Source organism: Bidens hawaiensis, unplaced genomic scaffold, assembly GCF_021521415.1.
Source record: "Bidens hawaiensis isolate Kalapana, Puna unplaced genomic scaffold, B.hawaiensis_p1.1 tig00016270_1, whole genome shotgun sequence".
NCBI classification, from domain to species: Eukaryota; Viridiplantae; Streptophyta; class Magnoliopsida; order Asterales; family Asteraceae; genus Bidens; species Bidens hawaiensis.
The window spans coordinates 389,865-407,737 of NW_027492488.1; the positions used below are offsets into that span (position 1 = coordinate 389,865).

Here is a 17,873-nt window from a genome sequence, read left to right on the forward strand (position 1 = left end):
ATGCGGAAAGTCCCGTCCTTCTTTTGGACAAATAAGACAGAAGCTCCCCATGGTGATGAGCTAGGTCGGATAAAACCTTTATCCAACAAATCTTGTAATTGAGTGGACAACTCTTGAAGCTTCGCCCGTGCGAGCCGATACGGGGCTCGTGCTATGGGTGCTGCACCGGGGGTCAATTCGATTTGGAACTCGACTTGTCGAATAGGTGGGAGTCCAGGCAAATCCTCCGGGAAGACTTCCGGAAAATCTCGCACAATCGGTATGTCTTCGATTCGCTTCTCCTCCGCGGGTTTCTCGACAATATGAGCTAAAATTGCTGGATGACCCTTTCTTAAATATTTCTGCGCCTTCATGAGGGTGATGATGCTGGTGGTCATGCTGCTCTTCTCGCCCTGGATCGAAATGATTTCACCGGAAGGGGTAGTGATGTGGACTATCTTGTCAACAGGAAACTTAGCATCTAACGGGGTTGGAGTTAAGTCTAAGAGTTTACTAAAGGCTTCCGATATAAAACTCCTATCAGCTCCAGTGTCAAACAAAACAGAAGCAAAACAGTCGTTCACAGAAACTTACCGGTAACCACATTCGGATCGTTGCGGGCCTGGCCCGACCCAATCACGAAAGCTCTACCCTTACCACTGCTTCCGCCACTGTTGTTGCCTCCATTGTTCTCATTCTGCTTCAGTTTGGGGCAATCCTTCCTGAAGTGACCCTCTTGACCACACTTGAAGCACCCTTTAGTCGCCGTAGGCTGTTTAGGAGCACCCTTAGCCGCTAGGTCTCCCCTACAGTCTTTGGCTTGATGACCCATTTTACCGCATCTCAAACACTTCATACGGTCGCATGAGCCAGCATGGTGATAGTTGCACTTGTTGCATTTCGGGTACTTTCCAGCATAGCCACTCGAACCCTGCCCGCCACCGTTGTTGTTATTTTTGGAACCTTGATTATTGAAGCTCCGAGTTAGTTCGGGCTTACGGTAGTGTTGTTGCTGTGGGGGGTTCGATGATGAGGACCTGGTGTTGTCAAATTTCTTCTTTCCATTGCTCGGGTTGTTGTTCTTGTTGTCAGTGCTTGAGTTGTCTCGGGTTTTAGAGGTGGAACCTCTAGGTGGTAACGCACCTTGAGCCACTGCCTGGTCCGTCAGTTTGTGGGCTAATCGGATCGCTTGTTGAATTGTGGCCGGTTTGGAAGACGTCACCATACCCTGAATTTGTGGTACCAACCCATCGATATAAATCTCGATTCTCTTACTCGGCGGGTCAACCATCCGTGGACACATTACTGCTAGCTCATGGGAACGGGTGGTGTAGGCTTCAATCTCAGAACCCACCATTTTCAACGTCCAAAATTCAGATTCCAACTTCGCGATTTCCTCTAGGGCAGTACTCTTCTCGCATCATATTCTTGAACTCTTCCCAGTTCATAGCGTTCGCCAAATCCAACCCAAGAATTTGCACATTGGAGTTCCACCAAGTGAGGGCAGAATCCTCCAATGTCCCAGCAGCGAACTTAACCCTGCTGGCGGGTGGACAGTTACACATCTCGAAAGCTGACTCTGCCTTCTCAGCCCAACGCAGGAAACCTATGGCTCACTCAGTGCCCTTAAACAAGTTGGGCTTGCAATCCAGGTAGTTCTTGAAAGTACAGGCTCCGGCTGGGCCTCCGGCTTGATTCTGAACATGTGCAGCTAAAGCTGCCGCCGCATGGTCATTCAATAGGGTTTGGAGTTCTGCTGCGGTTAGGTTGATGTTACCGCGACCATGCCCAGCGTTTCTTCCAGCCATCTCCTAGAATCACAACATAAAATGTTAGACATGAATTCTCGTTTTCATATGCAACACACCATACATGTAATAAAAGGTAGGTAAGAAAGAAAAATAAAAGAAGCAAACATCACATCACAACCATATAATAATCCAAATAATAATTCATGATTAAAACCATTGTTTTCGCTACAAAGTATTTAAAAACAATCCTTAAAATCATAGAAAATAATAGTTTGGATGGAGACAACCCCTCCATCTAGGTGTTATCATTCTTGGATGTTATTGTCTGAGAACACCTCTGAGTGTGCCTCTGGCTCAGCTGGCTCTTCCTCCGGTTCCTCCTCGGGGTCTTCCTCAGGTTCTTCCTCGGGTTATGCTGCATTCTGGGCAATTTGCGTCTGTAAGATATCACAACGCTCTAGAGCTATCTCTGTCCGGGATCTCGCCACAAGGAGTTGCTCTTGCAAATCTATCATCTCTGCTTGCATTTTTCTCATTATCTTCATTTGTTGATAGTTAGCCTCCTGCGCTTCCCTCACAGCTTCCTTCAGGCGAAAAATTTCTTTCCTAGTCTCGGTTCCATCTCTTAATAATTCGGGAACGTTCACTTTCGCCGAGCGAATAAAATCCACGTCACGCTCTAGACAGGAAACAACAGCTGCGAGAACACGCTCTATCGGTTCGGTTGTGGGTGGTAGGGTGTTGGGGTATGCAGGATGGCTCGGGTGAGGTAGTGGGGGAACTTGCTCGCTGTAAACCATACGCCTGATCAGACTCGGGTACCACTCCCAGCTAATGTCATCGTCGTACATGCCTCCAGATAGGCGATGCCTCTTTGGTGCAGGGGCTTCTAGTTCCGGGGCTATTCAGGGTGGCGATGAGGTATGTAGTTGCGGTTCCTTTCCATGGGCATGAGTCACCTGGTCGGATGATGATGATGGTGGCGTCGACATCCCTACAGGATAAGTCGTGTATGCGCGCGTATGAGTGAATAAGGTAAAGAGATAAAGATAACGAAAGTCTAAATATAATATATATATATATATATATATATATATATATATATATATATATATATGCAGTGCGTAAAATTATAACTAATGCGTCGTTGCGGTTATAGTCTAGTATGCATGCAAATTCTAGTTCGCTATAACCTGGCTTTGATACCAATCTGTCACACCCTCAAAATCCACTAACGGAGTTTTACCGTCAGAGGGTGTGGACTAACAGGATCGGAATCATTAGTTATAATCAAACATTATATTCAAAGTTTTTAAACCACAAATATTAAAGTTTAATGAATGCGGAAGCGTAAATCATAAGCCAAGTGTTGCGTCACGCAGGACGACTTAAAACCAAATTAATAAAAGTTTAAAAGAAAGTTTTCAAAATGATAGTGTTCAATGAAATGCATGTCCCTATACCGCGCCCGCCTCGGCTACCTGAGAATAACATACTAAAAGTGTCAACACAGGGTTGGTGAGTTCACATATATAAATAAAGGAAAACGTTTACGTTTAAGTGTTTGCGTTTGCGTTACCAGATAATGTTAAGTCAATTATATATCGATAGGTAGCTAGCCTATAAAACAAGTATTACTAAGTGTTCGACACCGAAGCTGACTGTTTATCAATTGCCTTGCCATCAGTCTACCACGACCATGGAAAATGTGTTAGCCAAGATTACACCCACTCGACCTGCCGTCGAGTTTAGAGTTGGGTGGGGTTTGTCAAACCCAGTAGTACTACTCAACAGTGACTCGCTATTATACAAATACTAAACGGTTCGATGTTATGAAGGACTTTAGTTGGTTTGTTTGCCACTTAGCCTTACAAGTGATATATAAAAACTAAACAAAATCTACAGCGTTGGAGTATGTTATCTCCTCATAATAAAAGCGTTTAAAAGAGTAAAAAGGGGACGTGAAACTCACTGTTTGCGAAGAATTCAAAAACAAGTCAACCGAGAGATGCGCGTCACAGAAAATCCTCACTGGCGCTCTAAAACAAGAATGAGATTTTCTAAGTATTGGAACTATTATTGAGTCTCTAGACTTGGCACATAATACCTATGCATGAGATACGTTTCGTGTTTCGTTTGTGAATTATGTGTGACTCGACAAACACATTGGTGACACGTTTCATGTGTAAACAACTACATAAGTATCAAGTACTAACATTGTACATTACTAGTAATTATTCCCCACACTGGCAATTTAGTCAAAAACATAGCAAATATCGATCAACAAACACGTTTCATGTATTTTCACATAGTTCAGCAGCTAGTTTTATCAAGACAGAATTCTACATGGAAAGATTACTCAATTCAACAGATCATAACATATCAATTAATTTACCAAAAATCGTCACAGAAGCACACATGAGTTAGGTTTCCAGAACTATTTTTATTGTATTTTTATTCCACATAGATTTCTCACAATAATCAAAACATTACAGTAAACTCACAGCAGTCAAAATCATGCACAACAGAATGATTTGTTGTTCCCGTTAAATGATAAATTAAATTAATGCAAGACCAATTGGGTTAGATTATTAACTCAAAATGTTAACTTCCAGAAGTGGAAACAACCCATTTGGTCTTGTAGTTTATGAGATATGATAATTTCAAAACAGCTTAACAGCAGACCTCACAATTCAGACTTGCACTACAGTTTTGTAAAATAATAAAAGTTAACTTTTACACGTCCAAAAATTACAAATTTAGACTCTTTAGAAACTAGACTCAACCTAGTATACTGTAGTGTTAATAATTTCGACCAATTACCACATTAACATCCGGTTACATTCGTCTAAACATCAATTTAACAATCTGTCCAGTACCAGTTTACATCAAAACTCAACATAACAACAATCTATGAACCATAATCCATGCATATAACACTCTAGACACAAGATTTACCAACCATGCATATCAATTTTACGTTACACACATAGTTAGGGTTTTACTTGAAAGTTTAAAATCAAAGAACAAGTAATTAACAAGCAATTGTAACATAACTAGTTATCAATTCACTAGCAAATCATCATCAAACATGCAATCAAACCCTAACTCATCTTAATCATCAATTTCGAGAATTAGGGTTTTGATTAACCCATTCAATATTAAAATTAAACACATAGAATGCATAGAGTAGTTGTTAATTACCTTCCTAGCACCTTAATTCTTCAACAAAACTTGAAACAAGGTTGTATGTACGTGTGTGTGTGCTCACGGCTGCCAAAGGAGAGGGAGAGGGAGAGGGGGTGAAGGCCGATCGGTTATGGGGAGGGGGTAGGGGGTTAGGGTTTTGTTATTATTTAATATTAATAATGTTACACAATGGTCCCTCTACTTCTAGTTGTTCAAACTCTAGTGTAAAACAATAACTCTTGTCTCTTGTGTTTAATATTTCACATACATATCAAGTAACATATAGATTAACACATAATTATCAAGTATTTATCGTTTGATGTTTGTCGTTTGTTCACCAATGGTTTAAGTCAACTCGTTTGCGTTTAGGTGCAATCCCGAAAGACTACATGTGTAGTGATTGTCGAGCGTCATTTAAAACCCTAGTTTAAATGTAATGAGATGTGCGTTATAGTTCTAGTGATCTTAAGTTTGAATTGACGGAGTTTGGATTAACGGAGTTAACCTAAAATTGGCGAGTGTCACATATAAGGCATACATTTATCACTTAGGATAAATGTATTAACAGTCACATAGAGTATGCACACAGCCCCGAAAACATAACACGGAAATGGGGCTAGAAACTCACTTGGATCCTGTTTCTTTCCCTGTTAAGTTTCAATCCTTTCCTTAACTGAGCTCTGTTAACTGCATATTAATTACATGTATCAATACGTGTCCTATTCACATTATTCATATTTCAGCCAAAATGGCTAAGTCTGTTCTATTCTAATTGTCTTTTTTAGATTACAATCTACTTAGAATATTTTCATCCTTAACCAGAATGTATTTGAATACAAGGTATTCAATTATCTTCGTATCCTTTCTTTATTTCCTTTTGCATTTACAAGCATAGTTTGTATTAGATTAATGCATGCAAGTTTCAGGCATGTGATCGAATATGGACAAGTAACCAGGTTTATCCATTGTATTCGATTCTTTGTTTTGTATTCAAACTACACAGGGCATGTGAGGATATCATTGTAATTGACTAAAGCAATGTAATCGAGTTTAATAGTATGCGAGTTAACGTTGTAAGCGGCCTGTCCATTCTAATCGATTTCTATCTTTGTAATCGAATCTACATGTAATCGAACACAACCTTATAATTGAGTTTCCCGTTGTAAGCGAATACAAGCAATGTGATCGATTATGGTATTTGTAATCGAGTGGACTATGTATGCGACCAGGAGCAATGTAATCGATTATAAGATGTAATCGATCATAGCCTTTGTAACCGAACGGGGTAATGTATTCGAGTCTAGCCGTGTAATCGAATGAGGCATATGTACGCGAGTATAAATTGTAACCGAATGGTATATTGTATTCGAGTTAAGCATATGAAATCGAGTAATGGCCATGTAATCGAGTTCTGACCATGTAATCGAGTGACATAATGTAACCGAATCCCCCATTGTGATCGTGTATGAATAGTGTAATCGAACCATCCAAATGTAATCGACCATAAGGCATGTAATCGAACGAGCAGTAGCCACTTGGTCCGTTTATCACCTTTATTACTACATTTCTTGACTTTGATACTTTATTAAGGTTTGGTATTAACCCATAAACATTTCCTTAACCGTTTTCGGCCAAAACTTGACCCGAGTGACCATAAAGCTTGGACCTTTATGGTCCAAAACGTCCAAGGCTAGATCTAGGGTTTCTTTATACGAGCCGTATATGTCCATGAGTTCGTTAAGTCCATTTTAAGCATCAAGTTTACAACTTTATCACATAATAAGGTCCGATTTACTATCCTACCAAGTTTCATGCAAAACCGACTTCGTTTACTCGTTCTTTTCACGAACCGAACACTACTCGTTTTACCCGAAATAAACCAACTTACCCGTTTACTATCAAGTTCATTAATTTATCGATAATCATGCCCCGATCTATCATCCTACTAATTTTCATGTAAATCCGTTCATGAAAAGTAAGCCTTTTTAACAAAAACGTACCTTTGAGGTTTTTGTCTGAAATCACTCGAGAGGCTCAAAACCATATCAAACGAACTCTGATTTGAGTGATTCAAGCGTCCATGGAACCGTGTTGTCCCGATAAACAAACCCATCAGCTCGCCTTCGCCGGAAACCACTGCCACAGTCGCCGGAACAGCTGAACAGTCGCCGGAATCTTCACTTTTGAGATACTATGGTTTTGCTGATGAAAACCGGACTTCCCGACCTCTGATCGAAGAACTAATCAATGGAAATCTTCATTTATATACCATGAACACTCAGTTAAAATTTGAGATCGATCCGACAGCTAGATCTTCAAGAATCTTTATGTCTTTGTGGGTGGTTTTCTCAAAAACGGGAATTGAAGAAGTGTTTGTTTTTTATGGTGTAGGCTATGATGTAGAGATGTATGAAAATAGAAAGGATTAGGGTCTTAATGGGTATTTATACTCTCTTAAGCCCATGGACCTTCGGCCCATCTTTCTTTTTTGGCCCATAATTAATTATATCTAATTAGTCTACTTATCCTTCCATATTTATTATTTTACTATTTTTCTATTAACTCAAGTAAACTTTTCCATCTTAAATAAATAATATATTAATTATTTATTCTTAGAAATTTCGGGATGTTACATAAAGCAAGACTTGTAGCTCAAGGTTTTTCTCAAAGGCCAGGAATTGACTATGAAGAAACGTATTCTCTTGTTATGGATGCTATAACGTTTAGATATTTAATCATCTTAGCAGTTTCTAAAAATTTATAAATGTGTCTTACGGATGTTGTTACAGCTTACTTGTATGGATCACTTGATAGTGACATCTATATGAAAATTCGAGAAGGTTTTAAAATGCCTAAAGCATTATGCTCAAAAATCAAAGTGTATTCGATCAAATTACAAAGATCTTTATATAGTTTGAAACAATCTGGAAGGATGTTATACAACCGACTAAGTGATTATTTGATAAGCAAATGATACACAAATAATTTTATTTGTCCATGCGTCTTCATTAAGAATACAACATCATGATATGTGATCATAGTTGTGTATGTTGATGATCTAAATATGATTAGGACACAAAAATAAATTAATGAAGCAATTTCTCTTTTAAAGAAAGAATTTGAAATGAAAGACCTTGGAAAAATCAAATATTGTCTTTGTTTGCAGATTGAGCATATGCATAATGGGATACTTGTGCATTAGTCAACTTATACTGAGAAAATCTTAAAGCGTTTCAATATGGATAAAGCAAATACTTTAAGCACCCGGATGGTTGTTAGATCACTCAATGTTGACAATGATCCATTTTGCACTTGCTAAGATAAAAAAAGAGATCCTTGGTCTACAAGTACAATACCTCAGTGCAATTGGAGCACTTATGTATGTTACTAACTGTACAAGACCTGACATTTCTTTTGCAGTTAATTTATTGGCAAGATTCAGTTCATCCCCTACTAAAAGACATTGGAATGGCATTAAACATATTTTTCGGTATCTAAAAGAAACTGTTGATTTAGGTTTGTTTTATTCTAACGATTCAAAAGAAGGGTTGGCTATGTAGATGCAAGTTATTTATCTAATCCCCATAAAGCAAAATCTCTAACTGGATACATATTTAAGAATGGAGGAACTACGATTTCATAGCGTTCTTAGAAACAAACACTCGCTGCAACATCTTCAAATCATGTTGAAGTCATTGCATTGCATGAAGCTTCAAGAGAATGCGTATGGTTAAGATCTATGTCACGACACATATTGACTTTTATGGACTAGAGAAAGATCGAAGTCCAACTCATATCTTTGAAGATAATGCAGCTTATGTCTCGCAAATGAAGGAAGGGTATATCAAAAGTGACAGAACAAAGCATATACCACCAAGATACTTCGAGTATACTAGGGACCTTATTAAAGACAATCAGGTTGAGATGAGACATGTCCAGTCCAACAACAACTCAGCTGATCTTTTCACAAAAGCACTTCCCACAGCAACATTCCGGAAACACGTTCATGATATTGGCATGAGACACGTACGAAAAATGTAATGACATACAACTTGAGGGGGAGCTATATGCTGCACTCTTTTCCCTTAGCTAAAGTTTTTCCCACTGAATTATATTTAGCAAGGTTTTTAACAGAGTCGGTAATTCTAGATCCCGAAGTTTGAAAATGTTATAAACGTGTACTCATCCAAGGAGGAGTGTTATAAACGTGTAGGTAAACATATCCATGTGAATGGATGAAAATTTTCAACACCAATTATTTGTGTATGTCTCCTAAATAGTAATTCCAATAGTATATATATCTACCTCATGTAACAAAAGAAAATGCACATCGACAAAGTTACTGATTTGTCTATTTCCTATTCTCTTGTTTCTTTGTCATCTTCAAGTTCAAAGATTACTTTAATAATCTTCTTCTAATTAGGGCTAATATTATAGCATATATTACTTTTTGTTCATAATTAGAAATTTTGTGTCAAACCGTAACCGAAGACTCCAATGATGCCCAAACATGTTACCAAGAATTCGGTTGTTGATAAACAATTGTTATAACAATGGAGACTTCATACACAAAAACGAAACCACCCTACAAGATTTATCACCACTAAGCTAACTATAAAGCAAAAGAAACCTAAATTTCATAACTGTAAATTAAAGCAAAGTAATAACTTTATTTTCACCAAAACCTTGACAACTTTATTTTCACCAAAACCTTCACCACTGAACTGGGTAAGTAACCTCTTGCTCTCATCTAGTCATCTTTAGCTGCATGCTCTTATCTTGGACGTTTTTGTTCCATGTAAACAATATACTTTTTTGCCCTGTTAGAGTATTTAATTTAATATTGAATCATATTATGATATTCGTATAATAGAAGAAAAAAACAACTACATCATACATGAATTTCACTCCATCATATAGAGATTTACCATACAAAAACTTGATTAAAGAGTGAAGTATGAAAAAACATATGTATATACTATTTACCAAACTTATGTTTTACAAATACGACAATATCAATCTCCAATTGAATCCAACATGTCACATAAAAGAAATTAACATAAAGATGTCACTTACACGGGCAAGAAAAAAATACAGGCTTAATAAGTAAGAAAAGTATATTAATATATATATATATATATATATATATATATATATTAAGAAGAGGATTATATCCCTCTCACAAAGTCACTATTCTTTTTTAATATTTTATTAATTATTATAACCATTAATTCACTAATCATAATTTCAAAAATAAAAATAATAGTTTTTACTTCTTTTATTATAATTTTTTTGTCAACTAATTAAAATATTTAACCAACTATATTTTTAAACACTAAACTTGGACAAGTGTCGGCTCTACATATCTTATTATTGGTTAAGCGATTTCTTTAAAAACTTGCTTTCATATTTTTTATAGTTCATCTTTACAATGACCGAAACTTTTTTCATGATTTAAAAATATCTTATCGTCGCATGGTTTATATCCGCGTGTCAGCATTTGATACCTAGCTCGCCTTTAAAATATTTTTTTGGAATACTAATTTATGTTTACGAATTTGTGTTGATACCGCTAATACGAACCGAATTTGTGTTGGTATCGCTGATACGAACCAAATTTGTGTTGGTTTGCAACAGTAACATGCCGGTCTTTTTGGTTCCACCTATGAAAATTTGTTGTATTTTGACATTAAAGGGTTTATTTCTTTTGTTTAGTTTCGATGTCGTAACTTGATACAGACTGACTTCGCATCGACTTGTAACGAGTTTATGGTTTACATTTTTACTTATGTTTCCTAGTATAAATATAAAATGCAGATTTTAATGTACCTAATATACAAATGAAATCAAAAACTTGAAGATAAAAAGCACACACACACTCCCGATCCCCGAACAAACCGAGGTTTGTTGACACTTAACAAGATGGCTGACATACAAAGGCCTAATGGTGACTACAATTAGTAGATAAATACATTCAATATTAAATAACTACATATACAACAATGTTAACCTCACCATATTTAATATCCTTGTAGTTTGAATCACTTTATCATGTGGTTTCGTCTTCCCAGGCTCTCCGATTTCTCCTTCTATATCTACACTCCAACCACGTCGCCGCCGTGTCCGTCTGGTTAGCGCAGTTCCGACGAAGCGAGGGGATCGAGCTCTTGACACAACTGTCTCACAATTCATGTACCCTTGGAGAAGGCCACCAGTGTAGGGATGAGCATGGTACCGGACCGGTACCGACCGGTCTCGATCCCGATCCCGAAAATCCCTAATTCTTGGTACCGGCCCCAGTACCGAAATATTCGGTTCGGTACCGGAGGTAAAAAGTCAGGAAATACCGGTACCGTACCGTACCAGTACCTATCCATAAATTTAAAACTTTGGTACCGATTCGGTACCGGTCCCGATTTTGCTCATCCCCACACCAGTGTACCAGTATTTGGTGATGAAAAGCGGTTGTGAAAAGCAGTGGAGAAGAGGAGGAAACATGGAAGATGTAGAGAAGGCGAATACCAAAATTAGAAGATGAAAAGGGTAGGTGCATATGGAACCACAATCAAGATCCACAATTTGCAACTCTTAATGCAACACAAAGTTGCAAATTGTATATATATAATTTCTTTTTAATTTTTTTAACTATATACAATATACATTATAATCACCATTTTTTTAACAATTCAAAATAAAATAACTTTTGATTGTTAGAGCATCTCTAATGGTGAATATGTGGCAATGTGATCGATGTCGAAAGGTCAATCAAAAACATTTATAAATTACCTTTACTAGCAAGGGCAAGTAAGGTGTTGAATCCACAGGGAATCAGTGGAAAGTGCTAATCAAGTTTTACAATAAAAATAATTAAAGTGGACAGACGATGTCAAGCGGTTTAGTTGATTAGTTTGTAAACAATTATATGAAAATAACCAAACTCCAGGGTTCGGGTTTTGCAACAAGTTAAGGAATTGATAAACTTCTTTGGACGGTTTCTTGTAAAATATGTAAACCAAAAGACTTAACGATTGACCGTGTTGATCGTCAGAACTGAATCCGAACAATTGACAATGTTAAATGAAAATCTATTTGATAATTGGTTTTACTTGTTGAAGCACAAAATCAATAATATGGTTAATGATAAACGGGTCAATGATGAAAGAACTTAATCCTAATTGTTGATGACCACAAATCAATAACTGACAAAAGATTAAGCAATCAATATATAAAAACCGTTTAAGCACAAAAGCAAACTCAAAGAATTGATCAACCGAATGATTAACCAAATCCAAATCCAAAGTTAAAGTTTAGAATATCAAAACCTAATTATGCAACTCAACCCTACACCCGGAGAAGGTTATGAAGTCTTTAGCCTTGCATCTTGATCTTCATGCTCTCTTGATTATGATGTTGGAGAATGATTTCATGGATCAATCTTGTGATTAGAATGAGTTATGATGGTGTTAGATAGCCTCCAAGACGTCCCTCAACTGATAATTATTCAATAGGATCGACTCTAGGGTTTTCGGGCCTTAAATATGGAAGAAAAATCAATAAAAACCCTTTTTTCGTCAGACCAGACCGTAAGCTACGGTCTGGTCAATCTGATTTACGGTCTGCTAGGCCAAAACACTGTTTCCTTCATAGAATCTTCGTTTCAACTCCGTTTTCCTCCCCGTTTGCGGCCACATCTTCGTATTTAAATTCTCTATCACCTCATAGATCATCACTTTCATTTCCACTCCATCATGAATGCTCAAAATTAGCTTCTTTAAGCTTCGTTAAGCTCCACACACCTGTAAACATAAAACCTATCAAAGTATTTGTGTTCGATACATATAAACAAGTAAAACACACAATATAGATCACTTAAAGCACATTCTTTTACCCACACATCACATCCCCACACTTATCCTTTTTCTTCCCGAAAAATATTTATAATGGAATCAGAACCAGAAACTGTCTTTGCAAAACACTTAGGTTATTTTAATTAATGACAGATAACACAAAAACCGCGATTGCCAGTATTGTTGTCCACTTAAACCCAACCGCCGACAAATCAGACCCCTAATCATGTTTAGATTTTAAGTTCAAGTTAACATATAATCCAAGGGTGCCACATCTAGAATCGCAAATCCACCTAATTTGTTTCAGATATGTCAAAGCAAAGATGAAATTAAAAAGATTTTTCTACCACTATAACCTAAAAGCTTGTAAATGTTAAAACCTAACCTCACAGAAGGGTACATAATCTGAGCATTTACATATAATTATATATTAAACCTCACCCATGGATGTTCAAACCGTGGTTGCTAGCCCAGTAAGAAGCATATAAGCTGTTGGTTTTTTTTTATTCATTAACTTTCATTGATCCTCACCCAGAGGCCTATCCGCCAAGCTACCAACTCGAGGTAAAACACATAGGTTGTTGGATCTTAATCATATTATATTTTTTTTTCTCTTGATCCTCATCCATAGATGTCATCTCCAAGTCATTATCCCAGAGGGAGACACATTAAATTATTGGATCTTTATCATGCCATTATTTTTCGATCCTCATCCATAGATGTCATCTCCAAGTCACTATCCCAGAGGGAGACACATTAAATTATTGGATCTTTTCTCGATTATTTGGCTTTTAATGCTCATTTTGATGAATTCATGAATTGCCACGCTTTTGTGCCCATTAACTGAGATCAAATTTTAAAAGTTACAAGGTTTTAACCTATAGTGGTGCTTATTCATTGACTTAGACATTTTAGTTTCTCCACTTTTCTAAGATGGGAACCCATAAGACTTAATGATTTTAATTATATGTATATTAATACATTTTCAGAAATCCTTCATTATCGGCTGGGCCTACCAACACATCCCAAGTTAAGTGTGTTTCCGTCTTTTCTTATCTCACATATATATATATATATTAGTTTTGAAAGACAATTCCCAATTTTTCTATCATTTTCCATTGTTTTGCAAAAAATTAAAATTCGGGACATTTGTAACGTTTTTCACTTTCTCAAAAACTCTTTCCCTAATATTTTCAACCTTCCCGTATCCCCACACTTAAACTTTACATTGTCCTCAATGTAACTCAGATTTTCAAGAACATATGCAAACACGGGATATTCATACCAATTGCCATTCAAGGGACAACCAATACCCATCTCCAAATTTAAATAAAGTTGCACACCATTAAACGAAACACACAAAGTTTTTAAACATAAACATAGACACCACCCACACGACCAAAAAGTTCATCACGCCACCCAACCACCCATAACACAATTATTAAACAGTCAACAGCAAATAAAAGATAGGGAAAGACACATGGACCTGATTCAAATCTCTTATGTCAAACGGGTCCTGTCGATGAGTACTTTTGCAACCTTGACCCTTACTTCCTAAATTATGATATGACAATATCTACTCCACCGAATCTTGACAAAACCACCATGAGCTTCCCCACACTTAGGGTTCACTATGACCACAAAACACAAACAAAAAGTAACACACAAAAAGAAAACCAAAAATAAAGAAACAAAACAAAACAAAAAGGTCGGGTTGCTTCCCGGTCAGCGCTAAGTTTTTGTTAAGGTCTTCAGCCAGACCGTTACCTCATTTTGCGGTTATGGTGGTCTAATGGAGTTCTTACCTTCCTCCACCTCATTCTTCTTCCTTCTCCAACACAATGGTAGCTCTAATGCTTCCTGTCTAGGCCCAAAACATGCCAACCTCCTTTGTTCATTCTCGAATCTGGGTGGTTTCTTTACCTTCTCCTTCTTTGGTGGTTTCTTCCTATTTGTTTTATCCTTTACGTCATTGACCATCACTTCCATCACTGTCTTAGTATTGCTTGTTGAACTTACTGTTGCTTCACTTTTTACATCTACTGCATTTAGCTCTTCCTTCTCTCGTTCACGCTTAGACCTGTCAAAAACAACACTTTTCTCCTTTTTGGCGTCATTCTTACTTACATGAGAAAGTCACCCATTAGTAGCACATGACCTAGAATATTTATTTTCAAAAGAATAATCATATGAATTTGAAAATATACTTAAAATTAACTTACGGTTACCGAAGGTCATGCAAACTGTTCTGTCTCGGCAGTTAATCTGAGCATTTGAAGTAGCCAAAAACGGTCTGCCCAATATCACTCGGGGTTCTTCATCCTTCTCAGCCAGTGCATAATTAAGTACCAATAAATCCTCAGGGTAGTAAAAATTACCAACCTTTACCGCAACACCAACTAGCTTACCACGTGGCCGCCTTCGAGTGAAATCAGCTAACACCAAGGTGGTGTCAACCTCTTGTAAAGACCCAAAATCAAACCGGTCATACACACTCCCCGGTAGAATACTCACACTCGCACCATAATCAACAAGTGCCTTGGTGGTCTTGAACTCACCAATCTGAATAGAGATAAGTGGTGCCCCTGTTTCAAATTCTTCAACCGTGTCATTCTCCACACTATCTTCGATTGTGATGGCACTGACGTGTGCATTTTTGGAGTTACTTTGATGGCTCGGATTCTTCAAGGTGTCACTTGGTAATTTGGATGGATTTCTCTTTAGGCTCGCCATTTCTTCAGCCAGTTGACTCACTTGTTTATCTCTTGCAACATTTTCCTTCTCTTGGAGCTCCAACCTCTGATTCAATGCCTTATTCTGAGTCTCCTGATTTCTATTCTGAGTCTCTTGATCTGCCTTCATTTGTTTCAATAACTCCACCACATCCTTAAGTGACTCCTCTTTGTTACCCGAAGAATTTCCTTGCCCCTGTTGATAACTCTTTTGATAACCCTTATTGTAACCCCCATAATCTCTCTGATTGTACCCACTCTAACCGCTGCCCGAACTATTACCATACTGTTTCTGATTTGACTGATAACCTGTCTTCTGAAAACTACCCTGAAAATTCGGGTTCTGTTACGTGCTCGGATTTCCATAACTGAAGTTTGGATGATTCCTGAGGCCTGGATGATAAGTATTTGAACTCATATTATGGTACTTTCTTTCACCATGCACATAGTTGACCTCTTCTTCTTCTTCTTCTTCAGTTTCTTCATCTTGCACAACCCCACAACTCGCAACCTCGTGTCCTAATTCACCACAACCTTCACATACCGGATATGTTTTCCCTGACTTTCCGGCTCCTTGTACACCTGCAACCAACAACCTATCCATCTTCTTTTCCAATCTATCCATTCTTTCTTCTGACCCATGACTTTCAACTGCTTTGACCACTGATCTTTTTGACATCCTGTTCGACTGTGCTTGTCTCTTCGAATTACTCGCGTATCTCTCCAAATGTCCCCAATCCTCATTTTCGTCATTTGCAAGGAAAGGTCCATTCGTGGTGGCTTGGAGGTCACGAACATCATCATTTGAGAGACTATCATGGAATGCCTTTATCAATTCCCATAAGGCAATCCCATGATGTGGACAAGTCCTCAACAATCGTTTAAACCTTTGGAATGATTCATAGAAAGTTTCACCGGTGATCTGCTGAAAGTTTCGAATGTTGTTGCGGGCCTCTGTGGTTCTCTGGGGCGTATAATACTCGTCTAAAAACTGTTGTGCCAAGTCTCCCCAAGTGAAAATACTAGCTGATGGCAACGAGAGAAACCATTGCTTTGCCGCGTCGTTCAAACTGAACTGGAAAACTACCACCTTCACCTCTTCCGCAGTAAAACCTTGACTCGAGATGAGTGCGCATATCGAGTTGAAATCACTCAAGTGTAAGTATGGTTCTTCTGTAGCCTTTCCATGAAATGTCGGTAATCCCGTTAAACTGTTCTGCCTTACCGAAAAGTTCTTCCCTGTCTGACTGGAATGATGATTGGTAGAGGATTCGCAGCCACTTGTGGAATGAAGTGGCGTTGAACGCCTCTGACTGGCTGTGGAACAAACGCCCTTGGAACTCCATCATCAAAATCATAATACGGCTGTTCATGGTGTTGTTTCCGTCTCGGTGCTCGATCTCTCTGGTTTTCTGGATGATTCTGCCTAATTTCTTGGTCATCACGGGGATCTTGTTGCTGATATCGACCCCGCTGTTCATCTCTACGCTCCTCCTCATCCTCAGATTCGTAACCAAAATCGTCCCCTATGTGCCAATTTTCCACCCGTGCACGAGCACGATCAATCTCGGGTCTTTCCTCTCTCAAATCAATCTGTCTTTGATGGTTCACTGGAGCTGATATGATTGACAAGTTGTCATCCCTGTTTCTGGGATTACGGTTAACGTTTCTTTGGTTGAACAGATTGCGGTTTCTGTCACGGTTAATGTTCTGGTTTTGTGGAACTGGGTGCTCTTGGTTATTTGGTTGGTACATATTCGGGTCCCTTCTATTTCGGGTACTCATAGTCTCTTCTTTTGGTGTTCTGATTTCAGGTATTTGGTTTGATATGGGTTTCTGAGCTGCTCGGTTTTGTCTTGTTGTTTTCTCGATTTCGGGATCAAACTGGAACGGCTCTTTCTCTCGGAAATATCTCGTTTGCATCAACTTGTGAAGTTACCTGCAAAGACACAAACACTAACACCCCGCGTAAAATCAACGAAGAAAAATTAAAAACAAAAACTAAAAACTAAGCTAAACTAGCACTTTGTGCGTTGATTCCCCGGCAACGGCGCCATTTTGATCCATGTTGAAAGGTCAATCAAAAGCATTTACAAATTACCTTTACTAGCAAGGGCAAGTAAGGTGTCGAATCCACAAGGAATCAGTGGAAAGTGCTAATCAAGTTTTACAATAAAAAATAATTAAAGTGGACAGGCGACGTCAAGCGGTTTAGTTGATTAGTTTGTAAACAATTATATGAAAATAACCAAACTCCAGGGTTCGAGTTTTGCAACAAGTTAAGGAATTGATAAACTTCTTTGGACGGTTTCTTATAAAATATGTAAACCAAAAGACTTAACGATTGACCGTGTTGATCGTCAGAACTGAATCCG

General features: G+C 38.0%; 1 protein-coding gene across 1 annotated transcript; it reads right to left on the reverse strand.

Annotated features, from left to right (window-relative positions):
- Window positions 1–525: 525 nt before the first annotated feature.
- LOC143551150 (uncharacterized) lies at window positions 526–2,041 on the reverse strand. Its single transcript, XM_077041654.1, has 2 exons — window positions 2,018–2,041; window positions 526–1,790 (listed from the first exon to the last, which is right to left on the reverse strand). Exon 2 carries the CDS (start codon window positions 1,334–1,336, stop codon window positions 560–562), a length of 777 nt encoding a protein of 258 aa, XP_076897769.1. The 5' UTR covers window positions 1,337–1,790; window positions 2,018–2,041; the 3' UTR covers window positions 526–559.
- Window positions 2,042–17,873: the final 15,832 nt, after the last annotated feature.

Bases quoted from the DNA above. Each gene is read 5' to 3' on its own strand.
- LOC143551150 (XM_077041654.1), bottom strand. From the start codon at position 1,336: ATGGTGGGTTCTGAGATTGAAGCCTACACCACCCGTTCCCATGAGCTA.